Genomic DNA, 24,545 nt, shown 5'->3' on the forward strand with positions numbered 1-24,545 from the left:
CTTCTGTTGTGAACATTAACCCATAAGCTCCTTAAGGGCAGGGACAGTGTCATAGTCATCTGTCTATCCACAATGCTCAACCCAGCACATAGTTAGTGCTCAAGAAACCCCTCCTGGATTAATGTGGAAGCTCTGTTCCAGCTTTATCCTTATTAAGCTGCACATCTGCTCTCAAACGTACCGCTCAGTTAATAACCACTGTTCTCCTTTTAGTTGCTAAGAGAGAGGACTAGAGCAGCGGTGGACTTACTCCAGTTCAGTGACTGCTCATCTGTCTCTGATTTCAGAGTTGGAGCTTGCTAGGTGAAAGTATGTTAACCCTTCTGTAGAGAATACCAGAACACTATTGCAAGGGTCAGAATGGGCAAAGAGATCTCATTACCACCTCAAACAGTATAAACCCAGCTTGAATTCTAGGCCAACATTTTGTCTTTTTCAACTCTTCCTTTTCTACTTCATTACTTTCAATGCCATCACCATCACCACCTCCACCACCATCACTATTACCACCTCCATCACCATCACCATCACTACCATCATCACACCATCACCACCATCACCTCCTCTACCACCATCACCATCACCACCTCCATCGCCATCACCCCTCCAACACCATCACCATCACCACCCCCAACTCCATCACCATCTCCAGTTCCACCACCATCACTATCACCACCATCATCACACCATCACCAGCATCACCTCCTCTACCACCATCACCATCACCATTACCACCACCATCACCATCACCACCTCCATCACCATCACCATCACCATCACCACCTCCATCACCATCACTATCACCACTATCATCAAACCATCACCACCATCACCACCTCTACCACCATCACCATCACCACCCCCACCTCCATCACCATCTCCAGTTCCACCACCATCACCATCACCACCACTACCACAGTCTTCACCACCACCATACCAGTAGCTACCTGGAATCAATGTGTTACCTTATATACCTTTACCTGATATAAACAACTTAACATAGTTTTTAGATAAATTGATGCATGTTTTCCTGTAATAAAATCAAGGATACCTTCCATTGAATGACATGTTTTATTATCACAAAGCATAATTCACTTGGAAAAATAATTGACAATGCTATCTAAATATTGCCATAAGGAGCAACTCAATATCAAAGATCACAAAACTTGTTTTTGCAAGATATTTTTCAGAATGCAAATGGATGATACAAACATTTCTAATAGCTAATTCCATGTAGTTTAATGATATTGTGGATCTAATTACTCTGAGCAAGATCCAAAGAAATGATGACCCTCAATATCTTCTCATAAATATTTTTTTTCAGTCTCTAGGAGATGATAGTTAAAAGTTGTTCTTAATCATTTTCAGTGCTTATATGTTTTATGTATATTTTGATTATTTTTCTCTTAAAAACTTTGGAGTCTAAGTAGTGCCTTTAATCCTTGAGTAGACAAGGATTTGTTTGCTGTTTTTATTTTTTAATAACAATGTGAATCCTGACTCACAGATAGCTTGTTAGATATCACATATTGTAGATATAGAGTTGGCAGGAAACTGAAAATCCAATGCCTTGAATTTTGTAACTGAACATCAGTTTTCCTATCTCGACACCTAGAAACAAAAACACAAGGATTTTCCTTGAGTCTAAGGCACAGAATATCTACAACTCACTCTTCTTAGAACTCTAAGCTCTTCTTTACTCCGTGCTGAAAATCTAAGTGCTTGGGATTTTGTTGAGGTTAGCTAAGACATATAATACTCACCCAGCTTTACAGGTGCTATAAACTCCATCTGTCTATAATGTTCGGTCACAGGATTGTGTACCTGAACCTCATTATCTCAGACCCCAGAAGAGAGCTTGTCTTTTAACGTTATCATCCTTAACTGTTGTTAAGAGTTTATATAAGAAACTAGTATGGAAAGCATATCAGCAAATCCTACCACCTTGCTCTTATGTCATTTGCTTTCTTATTCTGTCACTTTCCTTAAATCTGTTGGTGATGGGGTCAAGCAGATGGTTGTTGAGTAGGGCAGTGACATGAATCCCTACAGCTGGGTAGGAACAGTAATCTGACAGCAGTGACATGATGGATTGGAATAAATAGCCTGGTTTGGGATAAACAGAGGTGGTGAGAACAGTCAGATTATCGTGGTATTTCAAGTTAGAAATAATGTGGGATTTTAAGCTAGAAATAATGAACCAGAATTGTGACAATAGAGTCCAATTAGGATGATACTGGATCCTGAGTTCCCATTATTGCAAGTTGGGGTAAGGAAACTGGGCTTCGCAGAGTAGCATGGTGTGGAGAGAGGAGTAGAAATTACTAGATAGATAAGAGCTCATTCCATGGATTGAGTTCATCCTGCTCTTCAACCATACCAATGCTACCATCTTCTACCTACAAACACAATACAACAGATATACTTACTAACGTGGATGACTAGAGCTTTATGGCCTTAGACTCTGGCAACAGAGAAAAGAGTTTGCCCTTGAAGCAGTGTGTAAATGTTAACATCCATTGTCCACTGTACATGTCCGTTGGCTGCAGGTTCTCAAAGTCTTTTTACACATTCTGTTTATAATTGCGTAAGCTTGCTCCTAGCAGGACACAAGGTAGACAAATCATGTCAGGGGGAAACAGCAAAGACAAATGCCAACTGGATTTTAAAAAGAAGTATTAGTCATAGAAAACAAATGAATTAAAAGGTGCCATTAAAAGTGAAATGTAGGCATCAGTAGACTAAGGGTCACAAAAAGATGAAGATTAGAAATAAAAAGAATAAATAATGGTTGTGGGCACCAATACTACTTCTGATACCTTCTAAATTCTTCGGGATCTTTACAACTTTGCAACTTTTAGTAGCTTTATTTATGTGTTTGTTCCCATGCATGACCCAATTGGGAAATACAATAACAAAATATATGAACTGGCATTTCAAAAAAACAACATGCAAGTAGCTTGTATGCTCATAAGAAGAGGTTTAATTAAAAGGAATGCCAGGGGGAAGGAGACACTGTGTTTGGTATTGGATCTCCAAAGATGAAAATGATTGCTGGCATGCAGCGTTGGCGAGGGCTTGTAATACGGGCACTATTGGTGAAAGTGTCCTGACTACCATCTTTCTGGAGAGCACTTTGGCAATATGCCTCAATATTTAAAATGTAAAGACTCTTTATCCAGCAATTCAAGTTTTAGGAATTTATGTTGAGGAGCTACTAAGAAAAATCTTCAGAGCAGATGAGTTAATATATAGAATGTATTTAAAATATTCTCTGGCACACAGGAGGAGCCAATGTCAGCCAAAAGAAAAAGAAATTCAGAAATGATCTAAATGTCCATCAGTACCCAATTGGATGAAAACAGTCCATCAAATAGAACATTACCAGGCATTAAAAATTAAGATGTGTCTAGACATTTGTTGATATCAAAATATATCCATGACATATATTGGGTGCAAAAAACATATTAAACAGCACTTGTGCTGTGGTTCTGTTTCTGTAAAGTGACACACGTGAGTGCATGATAAGCACAGAGAAATGTACAGAAAAGTGTTCCCTCAAATCTGAATATCTCTTGGTAGATTTTTTTTCCTCTTTATCCTTCATCCTTTTTTAATAGACAGTTTTTAAGGTTACCTTGTGCTAATTTTATAATCAGAAAAAAATAGCTATTGTTTTCTTAGAACATTTTAAAATATATAGCAAAACATGCACTTCGGGAAACTTAAAATCTGATAAAAATTAACTATACTGTAAAAGAGAATTCATTTTATAGTCTATATATCCATACAGAGAAATTGCTAATGTCAAAAAAATAGATGCATTCTAAAATTTGGTTTGAAATAGACAAAGCCTAGAAACTCCAAAGTTTTGGCATGATGACTCAGGAAAAGTTGCCTTCAGTTCTCAGGAAACAGTGTAGTTTTTACACTAACCTAAGCGTTAGTCAACAGATAAATGCACCACATTTGTTCAGCATATTCAACAGTATCTCTAAAAGTCATTTTATCAATTTTGTAATTTTACCTGAAGGAATAATACTGAATGTCACATAGCATTTAAATAAGCAAGATTGTCACTTTTCCTAAATTGTTTTCTGAAAATCCTATTACGTTTTACATTCCACTCATAATAGAGGCTTTGCCGTTATGCATGCTTTGCCACGCTGTGGTTCTGTTGTTACTGCTTTGATTCGGTAAATACCGAAAATAAGTGATTTTATCCCCTCATGTCATTTGTTCTACCTAAAGTCACTGAATACGTGCTGTAATGATCGTCTGGATAACGCGTTTTCATTTGTCCTCAGTCAACCCAGTGATGGACCTAAAACGGATGCTTTTAAAAGAGAACTGTGCTGTTTTTCATGAACGCACATAACAAAAGAACCTGAGCTTTCAGATTACCTGTGATTAAAACAAAACAAAACAAAACAAAAACAGTAACTAACAGAGGAAGGTGTCAGCTCAGACTCTTGGGAGCACTGTTTCCCAAGGTTGACCGTTTGTGCAGCTAAATTTTGTCTAGTGCTTTTCTTCTTCGTGCCAAAATGCCTTCACCACCAGACTCTAAATGTAGGCGTGCTTAGGACCAGCCCTGGGCTTTCGGTTCTTGGTTTGAACGCTTTTTCTGTGACGTCATCTAGTCCCACAGTTTCAAATCCCATCTAAATTCCTCTCGAGTGCTGCGCTCCAGACTCCTGCATCCAGCTGTGTCTTGACATCTCCATCCAGTGTCTAACTGGCATCTCAAAGATAACACACACCAGGCTGCAATCTGCACTTGCCCTCCAGACCTCTTTGTCCTCCAGTCCGCCTCACTCCTGTTGCACAAGGCCGGAATGTCTCTATTTCCTTAGCCCCTTCACCCAGCCCATCTGCCAGGTATAGCTTGACCGTCTCCATCTCTGCTGACCTGCTCATGTCTCCCCTGGAAATCCAAAGTAGGCTTCTCACTGGTCTGCTCACTCCTTGTCTCATTTCAGCCCATTCTCTGCTGAAAACCTCCAGAATGGTGTCTTTAAAAACCAACTGTCTTTTAGGGGTGATGGAAATGTTTTGGAATGGATAGACATGATGGTTGCACATCATGGTGAATGCCCTAAGTGCCACTGATTGTATACTTTAAAATGGTTAATTGTATGTTATATGAATTTCATCTTAATAATTTAAAGAAAAAATTTTAAGTTACTCTTGTAGCTGGGCAACCAATTGGGAATTTATGTTGCACTTCATTTTTTCATGCTGTAGATGCACCAGGAAAGAATGAAACCTTGTAAAACAAAGATCCAGTCATGACAGTTACCTGCTAAGTGATGTCCCTCTGCACTTATTGATTCAAACAGAAACTTCTGATCATGGCCTCCAAGGCCCTTTTTAAGATGTGCACCCCCCCCCATTCACCTGCTCTCATCAGGGTGCCAGCAGGACACAGAAGGCACATTCAGCTAGGATGCTGGAGAGACTTATATGAAGGGACTCTTTTCCAAGTTGTGGGCAGCACTAAGGGACCGAGCCAGAGGTGGTCAGGCAGCTAGTGGCTATTATCAGTGGAAGCAATAGGAGGAAACAGTGTTTCCAGAGCCCAGGAGATGAGGAGCCTTGGACTGGGGGTGCCCTAGTGACTAAGGGTCTCAGCTCTACAGGTATAACCAAGGAGGGGGGAGCATGGGGAACAGAAACACCCCAGCCCTCTCACCTCATGCCTCCTGACCGCCCACAGATTTCTCCATTGGCTGAACCCAGCTGCATGTTTGAGGGCATGGGTGCCTGGGGGGTTCAGCACAAGGGCACAGGTGATTTTTTTTTAAAGAGCAATGTGAATCCTGACTACAGACAGTATTAGACATCATAATGCTGGACTTCCCTGGTGGTGCAGTGGTTAAGAATCCACCTGCCAATGCAGGGGACACAGGTTTGAGCCCTGGCCCGGGAAGATCCCACATGCTGCAGAGCAATGAAGCCCGTGCACCGCAACTACTGAGCCTGTGCTCTAGATCCCACGAGCCACAACTACTGAGCCCTCGTGCCTAGAGCCTGTGCTCTGCAACAAGCGAAGCCACCACAATGAGAAGCCTGCGCACCACAATGAAGAGTAGCCCCCGCTCGCCGCAACTAGAGAAAGCCCATGCGCAGCAATGAAGACCCAACGCAGCCAAAAAAAAAAAAACTAAAAAAAAAGACATCATAGTGCTATAAACACGGATTTGGTAGGAAAGTGAACATCAAATGCCTTGACTTTATCACTGAACATCAGTTTTCCTATCTAGACACGTAAAAGACAAAAGCACAGGGATTTTCCTTGGATCCTAAACACAGAACACCTACATCCCACTCTCTTCTCATAGTCTTGATGTCAACTATAGCACCCTTTCTGAAAATCACTTAGTGCAGAGGGAGCAGATGGTATGCCCATTACCCCTCCCCAGACGCTGTCTAACCACACAGACCTTCCTTGTGTTTCCTGAAGAGGATGTTCTCTCTGTCTGATTTGACTTTTGCAAGACCTTTTGACGTGCTACTCTCAGTAGCTCCACCAAATCTCCTTGACACTTGAAACCTCTGCTGCCGCATTTTCATTGCTGTCTCCCCAGCTCAGCTCCAATAAAATTGCTGAATTTTGTGAAATTGAATTCTTAGGTGGCTTGCTAGCTCTAAGGCTTGAAACAGTTCTTCCAGACAAAGAATATTCTATTGACTGGATGGACAAATACTCAAATGAATGAACAATAATCAAATAAAGGATTGAGTGATGCTGTTGGGTCATGATGATGTTCAGGTACCAAGATCTCAAAGTATGAGGATCACTAATCACTTTCCTTTAGGCATAACTGGTAGTTTTTCTGTGTTCTTCAGAGAGAGTCATCATGGAAGAACTGACCATAACTCAGTTAAATTCACAAAGGCTAAGATACAATAAATTCCAGTAATTCTTCACTCTGGCTACTTTAAAAAAGATGCTGGTGTCAGGGCCCACCTGAGACCACTTATATCAGAATTTCCAGAGATGGAGACTGTGCATCAGTATTATTCTTAATTTCCCCATGGTGGATAGCATGACAACTACTGTTCTAATGTAAGACTATGATTGTCTAAATGATAAGTATCCATCTGATTGTTGAGAAATGTATTTTTTTACTCAATGACATTTTAGTGGGTATCTACCGTACAATTTGGTCCATGGACATTGACTGTCATCTGTTACCCATTCACACCTGCAAGCATTTGCTTTCTTTCTGGACACCTGAATGCCTTGCTCAGATTCCCTGGATAATTCTTCTCATCCCTCAAGGGCTCATTAAAGACACCCCCCACCCCCGCATATAGCCTTTCTGATCCCCTCCCTTGGTGATCTTTCCTAACCTGAATTTTCATGGCATATCATCTCTGGCAGTTAATGGGTTTTATTGTATACAACTCTATAGTGTAAATTTCATTTTTCATCAAGCAAGTGTACATTTTATCTTCCCAAGTAGACTCTGCTTAATTTACTATATACTACCCAAAGTTCCTAACAATACCTTGTTTTTAGGCACTCAGAATGTATGCTGAAAAATTAAAACCATAGAAATGACACAAAGAAATGCACATTTTCCCAAATCTCTGATTTGGATAATAGATTTTCTTGAGGAATATAAGAGAGAAGAAAATATGTTTGAAGGAAAATATGCAATAATGAATGTTCAAACTTGGAGTTATGCAAGTGAAACTCAGAAAGATAAATTTGAGAATGATCATCAGAGATTATAGTTGCGTCTTAATGTTCTAATTCACTGTCATCATATTTTCCGTGAAAAATAACCTCTGAATGGAGTCTCTCTAAGAGGCAAGATAATTTGGAGTGTGAGAGCCTGTATTTATAGCCCAGCTCTATCTCTCTTGTTTGTTACCTGTCCTTGGGAGATTGTGTAACCTCTTAAATCTTTAGTTATGAATCTGTAAAATGAAATCAATAGCAGTACCTCCCTCCCAGGCTTGGGTTAAGGATTTAATAAAACCGTGCATGTGACCTGATATTGGCCCTATAAATGAGGGCTTATGATTACCATTAGTATTATTCTGATGCAGCACCAGTGTCAGACAATTTTGATGTAACTGAAAATAAGACCTAGTTTTAAAATGAATACGGTGGACAGAGGAAGGATTGAGTTTTTTAAACTACCCTTCATCTCAGTCTGATTTTTCATTCAGTATTTTCCATGGACGATTGTAGCTATGTATGTATAATATTTTTAGTAGAGGTCAGCAGAATTAAATGTTTGCAAGAAAAATTATTTGTAAAAGTTGTTTCAAAACAACATTATTCATTCTATGAACTTAAATGACTTCCTGAAATTTCTCAAGTTACATGACCTGAGGCTAAAAAGAAACTGGCAAGAGATGAAAAGGAGAACATTCTCCCCTCCTGTTCATGTATTCTGCTTCAAAGCACTGCATGCCACATCACCTCTCTCCAATTTCAAGTAGCAGATTTATATGTCTGACATTTGTCTGATCGTTCATATATATCATGGTCAGACTCATCTGACCTTCACTTTCACCTACAAGTGCAATGCCAATGGATGAGGGACTCACTTTCTCTGTGTCTGTTTCCTCATCTGTAAAATGGAGTTGGTTGAAGTTTACCTGAGTTAATACATACTAGGTGACTAGCAAAGACCCGAGTGTATAACAAGGACTCAAAAATGTTAGGTATTTTTGACTATTATCATTCTTGTTTTTTTCAGTGTGATCTTATTTTGGATGCCTGACTCAGCCATGCTCTGTGAAAATTTGAGACCCTTGTACATCATCATATCCCAGTAACTTCATTCGTTTACTTGTTCATTCATTCAATTACTCATCCATTCAGGAATGCACCTATTGCAAGCTTACTAAAAACTAAATTCTCTTCAATCCTGATTATGTGAGAGCTGAATTAAAACTTCAGTCTCTGATTCCCAGCTGTTTTTACTCCACCCATCTGTGTCTTCATCAAGACTGCTTTTTTTTGAGCCATAGGAACTAAGGGTGTGCTTTTTCAAAAAAATTTTCATTGAAGTATAGTTGCTGTACAGTATTATATGTTACATGTATACAATAAAGTGATTCACAATTTTTAAAGGTTATACTCCATTTCTAGTTTTTAGAAAATGTTGGCTGTGTTCCCTTGTGTTGTACAGTATATCCTTGTAGCTTATTTTATACCTAATAGTTTGTACCAGAAATTATGGTGGTTTACTTCCCACATTTTTTCCCAATCATTATATAATGAGAATATTTGCCTTTGACTCTCTCTCCCTGCGAACACACACACAGTCTGTCCATCAGTCTGTCTCTCTTTTACTCCCTCCCTCTCTCTCTCTTTTTTCTCAGTCATTTACGAAAGGCCCAAACATAAGCTACTTTATTTAATACATATAATTTGAGGGCACAAAACAGCCAAGAAACACAACCAAAGTAATAAGAAATTATTTTTATTAGCACGTGTAAGAATATGATAATTGTCAGAAAAAAGGACATCATCTTTAACTGCCGTCACTTTTAGAAAAAGAGGCCCAGAGCCAGTTTCCAGAGATTATAAAATTTAGCCTGGGTGCTTTGGTGACATTTTTCCAAGGTTCTGGCATATCCAAGGTCATTGGGGAAGGCTACAGTTTCAAGCAAGCCCACTTTTATATTCCCAATTTGATCACTTGGGAATTGAGAAATAGAGAATTCTATGGTTCATTTACAAAATGCTGTGATCAGACGTGAACCCATGACTGTCACAGATGGTTACTATCAGACATTGACATCTGTAGGGGAGGAGATTTTTTTTCCTGTGCCCATCTTAGGTTGTCCAGCTGAGGTCCTGTAATTTAAACAGGCAAAAGACAGATTAACAAGAGAAAAACAGAAGTTTATTAACATCTGCATGGCACATACCTATGGGAGCATCCAGTGATGAATAACCCAAAGAGGTGGGTAGACCTTGGGTATAATTATATACCAGCTTAGGCTAAACAAAGGAAAAGGAATATGGACTTGTAGGAGGAGGAGATAAGTTATGGGAAGATGACTTGGAAAAATATGGTAAACAAGGATTGTATGTTTAGGTTTGTTAGGCAAATTAAAGTCAGTGCCTTCTTCATTGATGAGTTGTTAAGAATATTCCTCTTCCTGGTATAAGAGAGGTAGACTTCTTGACAAATGGAAATTTCCTTTATAAAAGGAGAACTTGTGCTGATTTGAGAGCTTTTCCCGCCTCTGTTGGTGCTCATTGGCCTTTAGCTCAAAATTATACATATGCCACAGAGTCATATTACAAGGTAACACATTCTGATACCCTTCACATCCAAGCTATTTTCAACTACAATTTAATTTTTTTTAAATTACCCTTGGAAGAGCTTCCCCATTCTTAGACAGGTGCTACATTGCCTTGTCCCAACTGGAGACAAGACTCAATTCCCATGAGTAGAATCTGGCCTGTTATTCCTTTGTTGTAAACACTTAAGAGAAGAATTCTAAAGAAACTAGAATCTGCAGACTCCAGCATAGACACACCTGAGTCTTGATTCTTTCTTCAAAAAAGTTAGTCATCATCTTTTGTCTGTAAAATTACTTTGTTTTAAATGAAATTAATTCAGGCTCTGAAACAACAGTAAAGATCAGTTTCTCAGCTACTCATCAAAAATTTAAGTGAATATGGGCCTTTTTTGCTCATGCTCATCTATACCAGCTTGATTTAAACTTTTAATATAAGCTGCTGCTGCTAAAATTTAAATATGAGAGTGTTGCTGGGATCAGTTTTGGCTTTGGAACAAGCCAACACCTCAACATTGGTGGCTGTATCTTGTAACACAGCTGATTTAGAACTTCAGGAATTAAAATGTCTCAGGGGGGCCCAGGTGGATTTAATCAGCTTAAACCAGAATTTCCCTGGTGTGTAATAGCGAAGATCTGAATTGCTTTCTAGTGTCAAGAATAGCCCATTCTTCATCCATCCTGAAGTTAACCATATTCTGTACATATTTTGAAAATAAGCAAGGATAAATCTGTTTGATCTCCCAGTGTTTCTGCATATGTGATTATTTTTAAAAGAATTCTGTATTTGGACCAGAAGCCATAGGTGGCAACAGTAGGGTGACAGTGTATAGTTATTGACCGTGACAACCCAGTTCTTCTGCCTGCTCACCACAGACATTTACCAGCCCCTGCAGCTCTCTGATCCGGTCATCATCTCTGTGAGACTCTCAACTTACAATGATTCAGTGAGTCAGATTCTAAAAGGATTAACCCTCACCTAAGCCCCAAGGTCACTGCAGTTTCTTCCCCGGGAACATTAAAGAGGAGAACTCAGAGGTCACTTTTCTGGTCAGCCAACTCCTGGGACCCCTAAAAGAAAACTTGAGGAGTTTTGGCCTAAGGAACTACCCATTTTTAAATTTTTTTAAATTATTTTTTGATGGTCTCAGGTTTATTATAAATTGGTGGAATCATTTATTGTCAAAGAATGAATTGCTCTTGAGAGAAGGTTTACAAAGGAAAACACAAGTTCAAATAGAACTTATTTCCCCACACATATCCTGAAAATACTTATATTCCATTGATAAAATCCATTAAGGCTCTGTCACTATATCCACCATCCTACTCTAATTTTCTGAAACATTAATATATACAATTATTTTTAAAATTTCCTAAGAGTCTGAAAAAAATAGATATATGTCTATGTATAACTGAATCACTTTGCTGTACATCGGAAACTAACACAACATTGTAAATCAACTATACTCCAATATAAAATAAAGAAAATATAAAATGTCCTATGATGCAAGACACTAGGTATTAAAATAAATTTCTTTTTCTTTGTTAATGCACTCATAGCCATCTTTATTACATGTATTTTTAAACACTTCCCTGTATGCATTATACACACATTTCTTATCACATCCATTACCTGAAATAACACACTTATCAAAGTGGCATTTACATAACACACTTTAAAAAAATAATTTCTATTTTTTTAATGAGATCTAATTGACATATAACATTGTGTGAGTTTAAGGTGTACAATGTGTTGATTTGATTCATCTTTATATTACAATATGATTACCATCTTTGTGTTAGTTAACACTTCTATCATGTCACATAATTATCATCTTTTTTGTGGTGAGAGCAATTAAGATCTAGTCTCTTAGCACCTTTGAAGTTCATAATACAGTAATGTTGACTGGGATCACTGTGCTGTGCATTAGATCTCCTGGACTTATTTGACCATTAGTTACAAGTTTGTACCTTATACAATATCTCCCCAATTCTCTGACCCCAATGCCCTGGTAATCACCATTCCACTCTCTGTTTTTATGAGCTTGGCTATTTTAGATTCCACATGAGTAATATCATACAGTATTTATCTTTCTCTGTCTGACTTATCTTACTTAGCATAATACCCTCAGGGTCCATCCTTGTTGTCCAAATGGCAGAATTTCCTTCTTTCTCTGACTGAATAATATTCCATTGTACCACATCTTCATTATCAGTTCATCTGTTGAGGGACATTTAGGTTGTTTCCATAGTTTGGTGCACAAAGGTTTCCTTTTCTCCACATCCTCATCAGCACTTGTTATCTCTTGTCTTGATGGTTAGGCATTCTAATGGGTATGAGGCAATATTTCATTGTGATTTTGATTTGCATTTTCCTGATGAGTAGTGATGCTAGGCATCTTGTTATGTACCTGTTGGCCATTTGGGTGTCTTCCTTAGAAAAATGTCTACTCAGTTCCTCTATTTTTTTTTTTTTTTTTTTTTTTTTGCGGTACATGGGCATCTCACTGTTGTGGCCTCTCCCGTTGCGGAGCACAGGCTCCGGACACGCAGGCTCAGCGGCCATGGCTCACGGGCCCTACTGCTCCATGGCATGTGGGATCTTCCCGGACTGGGGCACAAACCCGTGTCCCCTGCATTGGCAGCTGGACTCCCAACCACTTCGCCACCAGGGAAGCCCAGTTCCTCTATTTTTTAATCAAATTGTTTACTCTGTTTTTTGTTATTGAGCTGTATGATTTTCTTATATATTTTAGAGGTGAACCCCTTTTCTGATCTATGGTTTGCAATTATCTTCTCCCATTTCATAGGTTGCCTTTTCATTTTGTTATTGTTTTTGTGGCACAGAAGCTTTCTAGTTTTGATGTAGTCCCACCTGATTATTGCTTTGGACTATCCATTATTATAGCAACATTTTGGTAAACTTTAGCATTGTCTCAAGATCAATGCTTTTATTTTTAAAAGCATTAAATGAGCGTGATTTATTTACCTTTTGAGGCTATCACATATACCGTCTGGAAGGATTCTCAAAACAATTCTAATTCAACAATTGCACCTTGAAGGTCATGACGTCTGAGGGACAAGGTGAGAGTATTTATGTGATGCATGCAAATACTCATATTACAGTGTGCACACACATATAGACACATGCTTGTGTGTGCATGTGCACATATGTACACTCATGCATATACACACATGCATACTCTTGCACGTTTGTATATTCATACACACATGTGCTCACACACAAATGCACACAGTACAAGTTCAGGGCCCCAGTTTTGATCAGCCACCCGCTACCCACCTATAAATCAAGGTGTAAATAGGTGGGGATGGAAAAGATAGTGATAGCCATCCATCCCCTCCAGTCCCTATATCCAGGCCTGACCTTGACTTTTTTGTAAGATAAAGTTCTTGGCCTTCTTTTGTAAAATAAACTTCTCTCTTCTTTCCCTTTCCCAGGTGCACAAGTTTTCACTCTCCAAATAAGATAAATGATAGATTAGTTTAAAATAAATCTTCATATATACATTAAGTTTATTTTAATTAGTTGATTAATCAAAAATAAAAAGTCAAAGCATTCATTTAAAATGAATTCAACCCAACTTTTCTTTGGTTTGAGCCTCACCTATGTTCAGGGATTGTGTTTTAGGTTTAAAAATTAAAAGCAAATGAGGAGGTCATAGGAAAGTCTTACATAGCCAAGAGGCAATGTTTGATTTTATCATGATTTAAGACTTGCAATTATTAAAATACTTTTTTGTGGTCAATCTGAATTCCTTTTTTTAAACATAGTCTTTATCTCTTTTAGGAAGAAAAGCCCCACAATTACCCTCTATTAAAACAGAGTAAAGGATCCAATGAAAGTAATTAAGATTTTATTAAAGAAATTTTAATAAACCAATTACTGCTTGTGCATATGGATGATCTCAAGGAAAAAAGCCATCCTGTGCCTGAAACAAAAATAAACTATATTTGAAATATATCTAGTATACATAACTAGTTATTTAAATGTCTTCTCAACTCAACCTACTGTCAGAATTATTATTAGTATTATTATCAGTAATTTTATACTGATAAAGGAAAGTTATTGAATACATATAATTAGAGGAAAAATGCTATAAAACAATTTTATTACAGATTATAATCTGGAAGAAATTACCATATTTTCATCAGGTAAATTAAAATTTGCTAGTGACCATCAACCAAAATGCTAAAACATTTTTATGTTACTTTCGGGTAAGAATAAATGAGGTGGCTTGTTATGGATGCTGAGTACCACTGTGAATTCAGTTTATTCCACAGTTTTTCCACAAATTAAAATTTTAATATTACCTTGGCTAATGTAGAATTATCAGGGAATTAATATAAGAAAATTGCCCAAATGATGCACTAGAAATAAGCCTTCTAATGCTAAACTGATTAATGTTTTTAGTGGTAAAAATTTTTCTCTACTCGCTAAAAGTAGAATTTCTATAAAGTCAAGGGTTATACTTCCAGGTAAATAACATTTTTGTGTTCTCATTGGGATTTGTTACTTTTTAACGTTACATCTTGCATCTGCTATTTTATTCTTTCAAATCATTACTTCATTTTGCTAACAGTAGAATACTTTTAAAATGTTCACTGCTTGGAGCACACATCATCCTATAAAGGTCATATCAGCCAATTATTAATTCTTGTAATCATTTAACACTGATTAGGTGAGCACCTAATGTGTGTCAGAGCATATTCTGTGTGCTATATGTGTTCTGTACGCTCTGAACACTCAGGGTCCTTGCCGTCATGTCTTGGCTGGGACCTTGTGGGGAAGAACAGTGAATGAATGATAGAAAAGCAAGTAATGAAAAAGCACGGGAACGGGGGGCTGGGGGAAGGAGAGAAATAGGTGAGGGAGAGGGTAAGACATACGAACTTTCAGTTACAAAATAAATGAGCCACAGGTATGAAACGTACAGTGTCGAGAATATAGTCAATAATTACGTAATATTTTTGTATGGTGACAGACGACAATAGGCTTATGGTGATCATTTCAAAATGTATGGAAATATCAAATCACTATGTTGTGTAACAGGAACTAACATAGTGTTGTAGGTCAATTATATTTCAAAAACAAACTCATAGAAGAAGATCAGATTTGTGGTTACCAGCAGCAGAGGATGGGAGAAGGGGGAATTGGGTGAAGGCAGTCAAAAGATGCAAACTTCCCATTATAAGTACTAGGGTTCCAACATACAACATGATAAATGTAGTTAATGCTACTGTATGTTATATGTGGAAGTTGTTAAGAGACTAAATCCTAAGAGTTCTCATTACAAGAAAATTTTTTTTCTATTTTTGTTAATGTTGTGTCTTTATGAGGTGATGGATGTTCACTAAACCTACTGTGGTCATTAATTCATGGTGTGTATAAGTCGGATCATTATGCTGTACACCTTAAATTCACACAGTGCTGCCTGTCGATAACATCTGCATAAAACTGGGGGAAAAAAGAAAAAGCATGGGAAATATGAGATGTGATGCGGTCTCTGCTGAAACCTAACATAGGAGATCTGAGAGCAAGAGTCTGGGAAGGTAGTTTAGGCAGATCCAAAAAAGCTTCTCTGAGTTTAGCACATTTAAGGTATATGTGAACAGAAATAAGGATCAGCCTTGGAGAGTGTTCCAAACTGAGAGAGCGGCAAGGCCAAGAAATGTGAGTTACCAACGAGCTTGTTGTCCAAGGAGAAGAAATAAGGCGACAATGACAACAGCGTAATGAGTTGCAGTGATGTCAGAGCCATGAGGGCAGGGACTTTTTGTTTTGTTCACTAATGTTCCCACTGTATCCAGCAGAGCCTGGTCCTCAATATGCACAGACTGGGTAAATGAATGAACCAAAGGATCTGATTCAAAATGAATTTAGAGAATTAGGGGAAAAGGCCTGATCATGAAATGAGTCAGAAGTTTAACTTTATTTGAAGCATGACAGAATATTTTAAGGGATGTGTGGTAGACTAAACAATGGCCCCCCGAAGATGTCCACCATCCTAAATCTCAGAGCCTGTGAATGTTATCTTCCATGGTAAAAGGGACTGTGCAGATGGGATTAAGTTAAGGATCTTGAAATGCGGGAGATTATCCTGGATTATCTAGCCAGGCTCAATGTAATCACAAGTGTCCTTGTAACAGGGAGGGAGGAGGATCAGTCAGAGAAGAGGATTTGATCATGGATGCTGAGGCTGGAGTGATGCAGGCTTCAAGCCATGGAGCGTGGGCAGCCTTTAGAAGCTTAAAAAGACAAGGAAATTCTCCCCTGGAGCCTCCAGAAGGAGCACTGCCTGCTGGTCCATTATAGACTTCAGACCTCCAGAACTGTAAGACAACAAATGTGCCTTATTTTAAGCACTACACTTGCGGTAACTTGTTATAGCAGCAATAGGAAACTAATACAAGATTATTCCAAATTAAAGAAAGCGTTTGGCCATCTCATAAGTCACAAACATGAAGAGGGATACCTTTTTAAAAGTTAAATATCATTTGTCACCTAAATTAAAATGCATTTTAAATCTAGTTACAAGGTGGAGCTGGATTCCCTTCCTGTATCTCCTGTACTCTCACAGTGGACTTTAGGAGAGGATGGAGGGCTTGTAGCGAAGGAGAAAAGCAGTGAATCTAAGTCAGAATGAGGGGTGTAACTAGAGCTGTAAAGGGAAAAGAGTCCAGCAGACAGAGGGAAAGGAGAGGGAAGGGAAAGGAAGGAACATTAATTACCGTTGCTGCATAACCAATTACCCCCCCCATTTAACAATTTAAAACAACAGACGTTTATCCCATACAGTGTCTGAGTGAACCCAGGAGTGGCAGGTTTGCGTGTTTCTGGCTCAGGGTCCCATGCGGATGAGGCTGTATCATCTGAAGGCTTCACTCGGGCTGGAGGGTCCACTTCCAAGACGGCTCCCTGCTGGCTACTGGCGGGAGGCCTCCGTTCCTCTCCCCATAGGCCTCTTCTCGTACTGCTTAAGGGTCCTCACAGGGTGACGGCAGGCTCTCCCTCCAACAAGCAACCCCAGACGCAGCTGGGCGGGAGCCGCAGTACCTCTTCCCTGACCTCGTCTCAGAAGTCACTCAGTTATCGCCTCCATATTCTGCTGGTCAGAAGCGAGACACTAAGTGCAGCCCTCACTCAGGGGGAGGAGGGTTGGCCTCCTGCATTTGAAGGGAATGTCAGAAAACCACCCCAGAAGGAGAGGGAGGAGGGAAGAGAAATTTGAGCAAAACACCTATTTCTCCTCTGTTCACAGAGAATGCCTAGATATGTATGTTTTTCTCCACTAATCTCTCTCCCTTTGTCGGGGACTAATGGATGTGTTTGTGTGTGTGTGTGTGTGTGTGTGAATGTCTGTGTGTGAGCATGTGTATGTGTGTGTGTGTCAGTGTATGTGTGAGTTTGTATATGTGTGAATGTGTGAATGTGTGTATGTGTAAATATATTGTGTGAGTGTGTGTAGGTGTGAGTGTGTGTGTATGTATGTGTGAGTATATGTAATATGTGTGTGAATGTGTGTGTAGATGTGAGTGTGTGTGAATGTGTGTGTGCATAGATGTGTGTGGATGTGTGTGTGAGTGTGTGAATGTGTGTGTGGATGTGTGTGCATAGATGTGTGTGTGAATGTGTGTGCATAGAAGTGAGTGTGGGGTGTGTGTATGTGAGTGTGTGAATGTGTGTGCATAGATGTGAGTGTGTGTGTGCATAGATGTGAGTGTGTGAATGTGTGTGTGCATAGATGTGAGTGTGTGTATGTGAGTGGGTGAATGTGTGTGTGTGTAGATGTGAGTGTGTGTGTGTGTATCTGTCTGGCAAGACAGATGTAGGCTTCCCAGCTTTTTCCCACTTTTGACTCCTACCAGACATACCCACCTTTATCTCAGCATCCCCAGAGACTGCTGATTCTACACTCAAGCTTGTCTCTGTGTCCAGATAATCTAACCAAAACTCCAGGTTTGGAGGGCACCCTGCAACTAACTGGTTTGCTGAGTTCCCCCAAAAGAAATTCTGCCATGTTGCATCCACTTGACCAAGTCCTCATCCAAGCAGAGGTAGTAAAGCTGCCCCTGACCAGAGATCTGCTGCGTTTCTTGTAAGTCCAGGAAGCACACGTGGGCTGCAGATAGAAACTGGGATAGAAAGTTCAGAGATTTGGGTCAAGTACTGTGGTAAGTTCATTGGAATGTGAAACACAGATGGAGCCGTCTGGAAAGGCAGAGAGAATGTGAATAGGAAACTTCTCTCCATGCCCAATTCGGAATTAGGTTACACTAATTAATGAATTAATGAGAAAGGTAATGCAGAGGACAGCCCGATAAAGAGTTACCTGAAATGCCATCTTCTTTCTCATCCTTTTCACTTCTTGTCTGATATTAGATTAGGCCTTTACCTTTTCTTGATTTCCCCCCTTTCCTTTCCTACCTATTTTCTGTTTGTTAGGAAACAGTAAAAATTGCTTTATTATCATAGAATGCCTTTAGATTCTTTTAAATTCATTGCATGGAAAAATGCAAAAGTCTTTTACTATTTAGTCTTTAAAGGAAATGTATTTTATAGCAAAATATGCCACCCATATTTTAAAACATTTACAAGCCTCAGTTTTCATGTACTGGCATTTTCAAATCAGGATTTAGGAATGAGAAAAAAATCGTTTTGTGTCTGCATAGGTGTGTTGTGTACTTAGAAAAACAGAATAACCTATAATGGAAAAGAATCAGAAAAATATATATATATATATAAGTGAATCACTTTGATGTACACCTGAAACTAATGCAAATATTGTAAGTCAACTATACCTTAGTTAAAAAAAGAAAAACGGACACAAACGCTTTAATGTGATATTTTTAAAAGTTATCCTCAAATATGGTGTAAATTTCATTTAAGTGTGCTTTTATTTATCTATTTATTTTTTTTTGCGGTACGCGGGCCTCTCACTGTTGTGGCCTCTCTCGTTGCGGAGCACAGGCTCCAGACGCGCAGGCTCAGCGGCCATGGTTCACGGGCCTAGCCGCTCCGCGGCATGTGGGGTCTTCCCGTACCGGGGCATGAACCCATGTCCCCTGCATCAGCAGGCGGACTCTCAACCACTGTGCCACCAGGGAAGCCCCTAAATGTGATTTTTTTAACAAAGTTTTTGTTTGTTTGTTTTGGGGGCTGCCTTGGGTCTTTGTTGTTGCACGCCGGCAGCCATTGGTGGCTACTCTTCATTGCGATGCACAGGCTTCTCATCATGGTGGCTTCTCTTGTTGCAGAGCAAGGGCTCTAGGCGCACGGGCTTCAGTAGTTATGGTACACGGACTCAGTAGTTGTGGCTTGTGGGCTCTAGAGCACGGGCTCAGTAGTTGTGGCACACGGGCTTAGTTGTTCCATGGCATATGGGCTCTTCCCAGACCAGGGCTCGAACCTGTGTCCCCTGAATTGGCAGGTGGATTCTTAACCACTGCACCACCAGAGAAGTCCTAAATGTGCTTTTTGTAAACTGAAAACTGATCATTTTACTAGGAAAAGAAATACTGTTGTTAGACTACAAGTGAATGAAAGTACTCATTTTGATTATTTTGATTACCCAAAATTCAGTAAAATGTTTCCTAATGGGATGAATAAAAAAAAGCTTCATATATTATTTAATTCAAAATAAATGCATATGATAATACTCCTAGCATTTCACATCTGTCCAAGTCAGAATATATTTTGAGCAACTTCTGTGTACCAATAAGCATTTTTTTATACAGTCAATTTAGGGTTCTAATGGCAAGGTAAACATGCACACATAAATGTATAGAAAATGATCCACATACTAACACAGAGGTGCACAAGATTTTTCTGTAAAAGGCCAGACAGTAAATTGTTTAAGCTTATGAGCCATACTGTCTCTGTCACAAAATCTCAGCTTTTCCCTTGTAGGACAGAGGCAGCCATAGATAATATGTAAATGAACAGGCAGGGCCATGTTCCAATAAAACTTTATTTACAAAAACAGGCAGGCAGGATTCGCCCTCAGTCCAATCCCCTGTACTGAAGGACTGATTTATACATTCTCAGCACCAAAACCATTTTGTTTCCTTTGCATTTACCTAAATAAAATTTCCAGCAAATGTTCTTTGAAAGGCCAGTGGAAAAGTTTGTCTCTAAAGTCACATTTTTTATAGAACTGATTTAAAACTGTTATTTTAGTTATTAACAAGCAAATATCATTAACTTTCAGGTTAGTATTATTAATACCTTTGGATAGTTCAACATGTGCAATACAAGAAACTAATAAAACAAATTTCAGAAATAAGTGAGTTCTGTTTATTCATAACATGATAAATGAAACACAACCTCATTTTAAAATCTATTGAAAGCTTATTAAACAAGTAAAGTGGAAGTTATGTTTCTAAAGATGACTATGATATTTTATTCTCAGTATCTGCAGTTTTGGTGTCTTTTTAGGTTAGTCTTGAGGGAAATGCAGAGTCTTTCTTTCATACGAAAATAGAATATTATTCTTTGTGTAGTTTTTTTTTACCTTTAGGTGTACAATTTTGAACAACAAAAAGTAATTATTTTAAAAGCATCTTCAAATGATATTATAACGTATATGTAATTCTTAAGGCCTTTTCTAAAGTTAATCCCACTTTAAAGTCTCTTTGTCTATTGTTGACACGCCCTCCCCTTTCTCCTGCTTTCTTTGTTGTTAACAATCTGTAGGCCCTCCATGAACATTGTTTTCAGAGAAAAGCTTACAGAACTGTCACAAGTGACACTAAATTTACATTTCGTGTTGAGCTTGTTATCATCAGACCTGATACTAGATTCTTGAAAAGTCCTGCACAATGTTGGCTGGTTCTATATGGAAACTAAGTGAATCAAACAGACCACAGGTGCATATTGAGGTCCTGGATGAAACAAAGATGTCTCACTAGTCTATTTCAGATGTCTTACTAGCCCATTTCAGATAACTTTCACAGATCTTTGGTCTTGGTTAGAATTTGGGTACTTGAGTCCATTGTACTAATTGTGGATGGAAGCCTAGTTGGTCCTCAATTCCATCAGCGCTCTCAATCTCAGTTACTCTCCACGATGGAACAAACATAATCATGTTACAGTTCCTCTGTCTACCTGTCAGATTTTCACAGCACTTTTGTAATGGCTTCACACAGGTGCTCTAAGATGAAGGGCACGCCCTAGAACACGTGCTTACACCATCTTTGTCCCTCCTGCCTGTGCTCTTAACTGGGGAAAACAGTGGCCATCCAAAAGCTCTGTTTGTGTGTATCTTGCAGGAGTCCTTTGGAACCTTTCATCTTGCGATGCACTCAAAATGCCGATTATACAGGACACCCTGGCCGTGTTGACCAATGCCGTGATCATCCCCCACTCAGGCTGGGAAAATTCACCTCTTCAGGACGATCGGAAAATACAGCTGCATTCCTCACAGGTGCTGCGAAATGCCACTGGATGCCTAAGGTGAGTCCCGTGTCGTTGCTACCTCCCTCTGTCAACAGGTGCTTTTTGTTTCTGTAACTTTAATTGCTGTTTTGCTAAGGATCAGACTGTTTTGGAATACTGATATGGCAGCAGAGTGCAAGAAACTGGTGAAGATCATTTCTAATGAGGTACTGAAGAGGTATATGCATCTTCCACTGTCCTCTACCTACCCCAGTGTTTGACTTATTTAACATCTTTTCTTAAGTCTTAGGCAAAAAAATAAACATTTTCATTCCAACCAAAAATAGTTTTCTTTCACTGAAAACAATAGTTAACAGTCATTTCCCTGTTGTAATATATCATGCATCTTGAATAACCAGGCAGACCAATTGGTTAGAAGAAGAGTCTATGACAAATACATAGGGATCTAGTTAACTGTCTCCTGTAGCTATTTTTATTTTTTAGAAATTTTCAATGTGACTGCAAGAGCCTGTATTTCTTGAAAATAGCTCTTTAATAAGGACTGTGCTGTGAAATGTCTTTTTTAAATAATAAAAGTAGCAAATGTGTTGTAATTATCTCCCAATGCCTTCTTACAAAACTCATCACCCGGAAATCTCTTGAGATGTTTTAGATGTTTTGTTTAGTTTTTGCTCTCAGAAAAGAATGTAATCATCAATGTATACTTCTTCCAGACTCTAGAAACTGTGTTCCCAAGGATGTTGTACGTTGTACCAAAGTGGGAAATCTCTGCCGGTTAAACTTAATGATAGGATGGGTGTGATTTAAAATACCTAGTCAAATAATCTGTATTTCAAAAGTAAAATGTACAGAATTGCTTGAGCTTGGCTGCCTCAAAGCTGCCATTTCTCTTACAGTTGATCAGTTTCTAGGTATAAGAACCAGTCTCTACTGGAGAAGGAACAGAATCGCCTTGGTGACATTAATAATAATGATCTCATGAATATTTATAACAGTGCTCTCAGCCTGCAGTCTTGAGAGGGGTGTGTGTGTTTGTGTGAATGGGGCATGCATAAAGGGAGATAAAGAGAGTTGGCCTCCATAAATATCAGTGTGCATTCATGGGCAGGAATAGGAAACCCTCTGACAATTTTGCTTTTCCTCAAGGTCATGAAATAATGATCTTTTGACATGATTTCTCTGGATAGGCTCCTCCATAAGTCAAATTTACAGTTTTCTAAGCCCCACTTTTGAGACGTCCATCTTATATAACCTCTTAAATTCTATTATCCTTCAGAAACCTCCTGCCCCGCCAGCAGAAATATAACTCTTCCAAAGTTAAACTATAAGCACTTCTGACCCTTCTTACCTGATTTTTCTACTTCAGTTATATGCAGCTGTTACAAGTAATTTTCCTTTCTTAACATCCTTGACTTGTAAAGAGTGTCATTGTTCCTAATGAAGATTGTAGAAGGAAGTGCCTCAGAATCAACTGTATACATATAGTCTGTAAAGATCTGCTAAGTTCCATCAGTTAAAATTCTCTCTGGATAATATAGTAACATAATTATATATTCATGATGTTTGACGTAAGGATGAAGGATACTGATATGTGAGCATTCAGCTTCACTTGATGAAAAGTCAGATGAAGAAACCAGACTAGTGTCAGTTCACTGGCCCCCTTTGTAGGTTATCTGGCCAAGTTCACACACACAGGCTTGAGCGGTGCTGCTTCTGCTGCCAGCCAGGATTGACCACATCACAGGAAGCAAAAAGGAGGACATCTGATTTAGGAAGTGTTTCATGTAGCCTAATGGTTTTTTTTTAGTCCAGTTGAAACCAGGTTTAGGGTTTTCCCACTTTCCAGAGTTTATCATGTGAATGACAAAGCAAGATCTATCAAAATATGATGAATATTTCACTTCCCTCTTAATTCATTAAGCTCCTTCTGTTGCCAAAACTTGGCCTTTGTTCACTCGTGCCAAATAGACATGCAGAGACAGAGTTTTGGGAGAGGAAGAAAGAAATAGCTTTATTGCTTTGCCAGGCCAAGGGGACCACAGCGGGCTACTGCCCTCAAGACAGTGTGTCCCACACGGGAGAGGGTAGTGAGGGGTCTTATGGTGTTCAAGGAGCAGGGCGTGGTCAGCTCATGGACATTCCTCTGATTGGTTGGTGGTGAGGTAACTGGGAGTGAGCATCATCAACCTTCTGGTTCCAGCCAGTCTGGGGTCTATGTGCTTTGTGGGCAGCGTACAGTTAACTTCTCCCACCTGGTGGGCGTTTCAGTATCTGCAAAACAGCTCAAAGGACATGGTTCAGAATATCATCTATAGTCCTTGGGGAAGAACTAAAGGTACTTGACTTTGTTTAATGGCTAAAGTATTATTATTTTGTCTTGCTTGCCTGTTTTCCTTTCTTTTTGCATTTTCTCACTTCTCTGATTAAATTTATTCTTTGGCTAAAGTTTTTCTCCAGACAAAAGGCAGGTGGACGACATGGGTGGGAGTCTATTCCAGGAAGACCTTACAGTGTCCCGCTCGGTTACACTTCCCTTCTTACAGAAAGAAATATAATTTTTTCTCTCTTATTTAAATGTGTTTATGAATCAGTTTACATTAGTGAACAGGTTGGACTAAGAGAGGAAAAAAATAGCCTTGGGAAGGGGCCAAAATGAACTTATCAAATGAAGACTCAACAGATAAAAGATTTCAAAAAATGTCTACTATTACCATTTACTTAGAACCAAGTTGGAAACACACCAAAACAGTCGTAAATATTTATATCATGATGGAAGATTCTACATATTAGTATGTGAGGTTTTAGTTACATTCTTAATTTTTTCAACAAAACCTAGATCTTTATTTAC

At 38.9% G+C, this 24,545-nt stretch overlaps 1 protein-coding gene across 2 annotated transcripts in view; it reads left to right on the top strand.

Moving 5' to 3' along the window:
- Nucleotides 1-24,545, top strand: part of CTNND2 (catenin delta 2) — a gene marked incomplete at its 5' end in the record, with an annotated part of 948,683 nt that overhangs the window by 738,422 nt on the left and 185,716 nt on the right. For both annotated transcript variants that reach the window (XM_082623542.1, XM_082623543.1), the window contains one exon: nucleotides 21,571-21,754. In XM_082623542.1, coding sequence (XP_082479668.1) covers nucleotides 21,571-21,754 — 184 coding nt within the window. The remainder of the gene's footprint in view (nucleotides 1-21,570; nucleotides 21,755-24,545) is intronic.

The sequence above is a fragment of the Mesoplodon mirus genome (genome assembly GCF_964341445.2).
Source record: "Mesoplodon mirus genome assembly, chromosome: 5".
Classification (NCBI taxonomy): Eukaryota; Metazoa; Chordata; class Mammalia; order Artiodactyla; family Ziphiidae; genus Mesoplodon; species Mesoplodon mirus.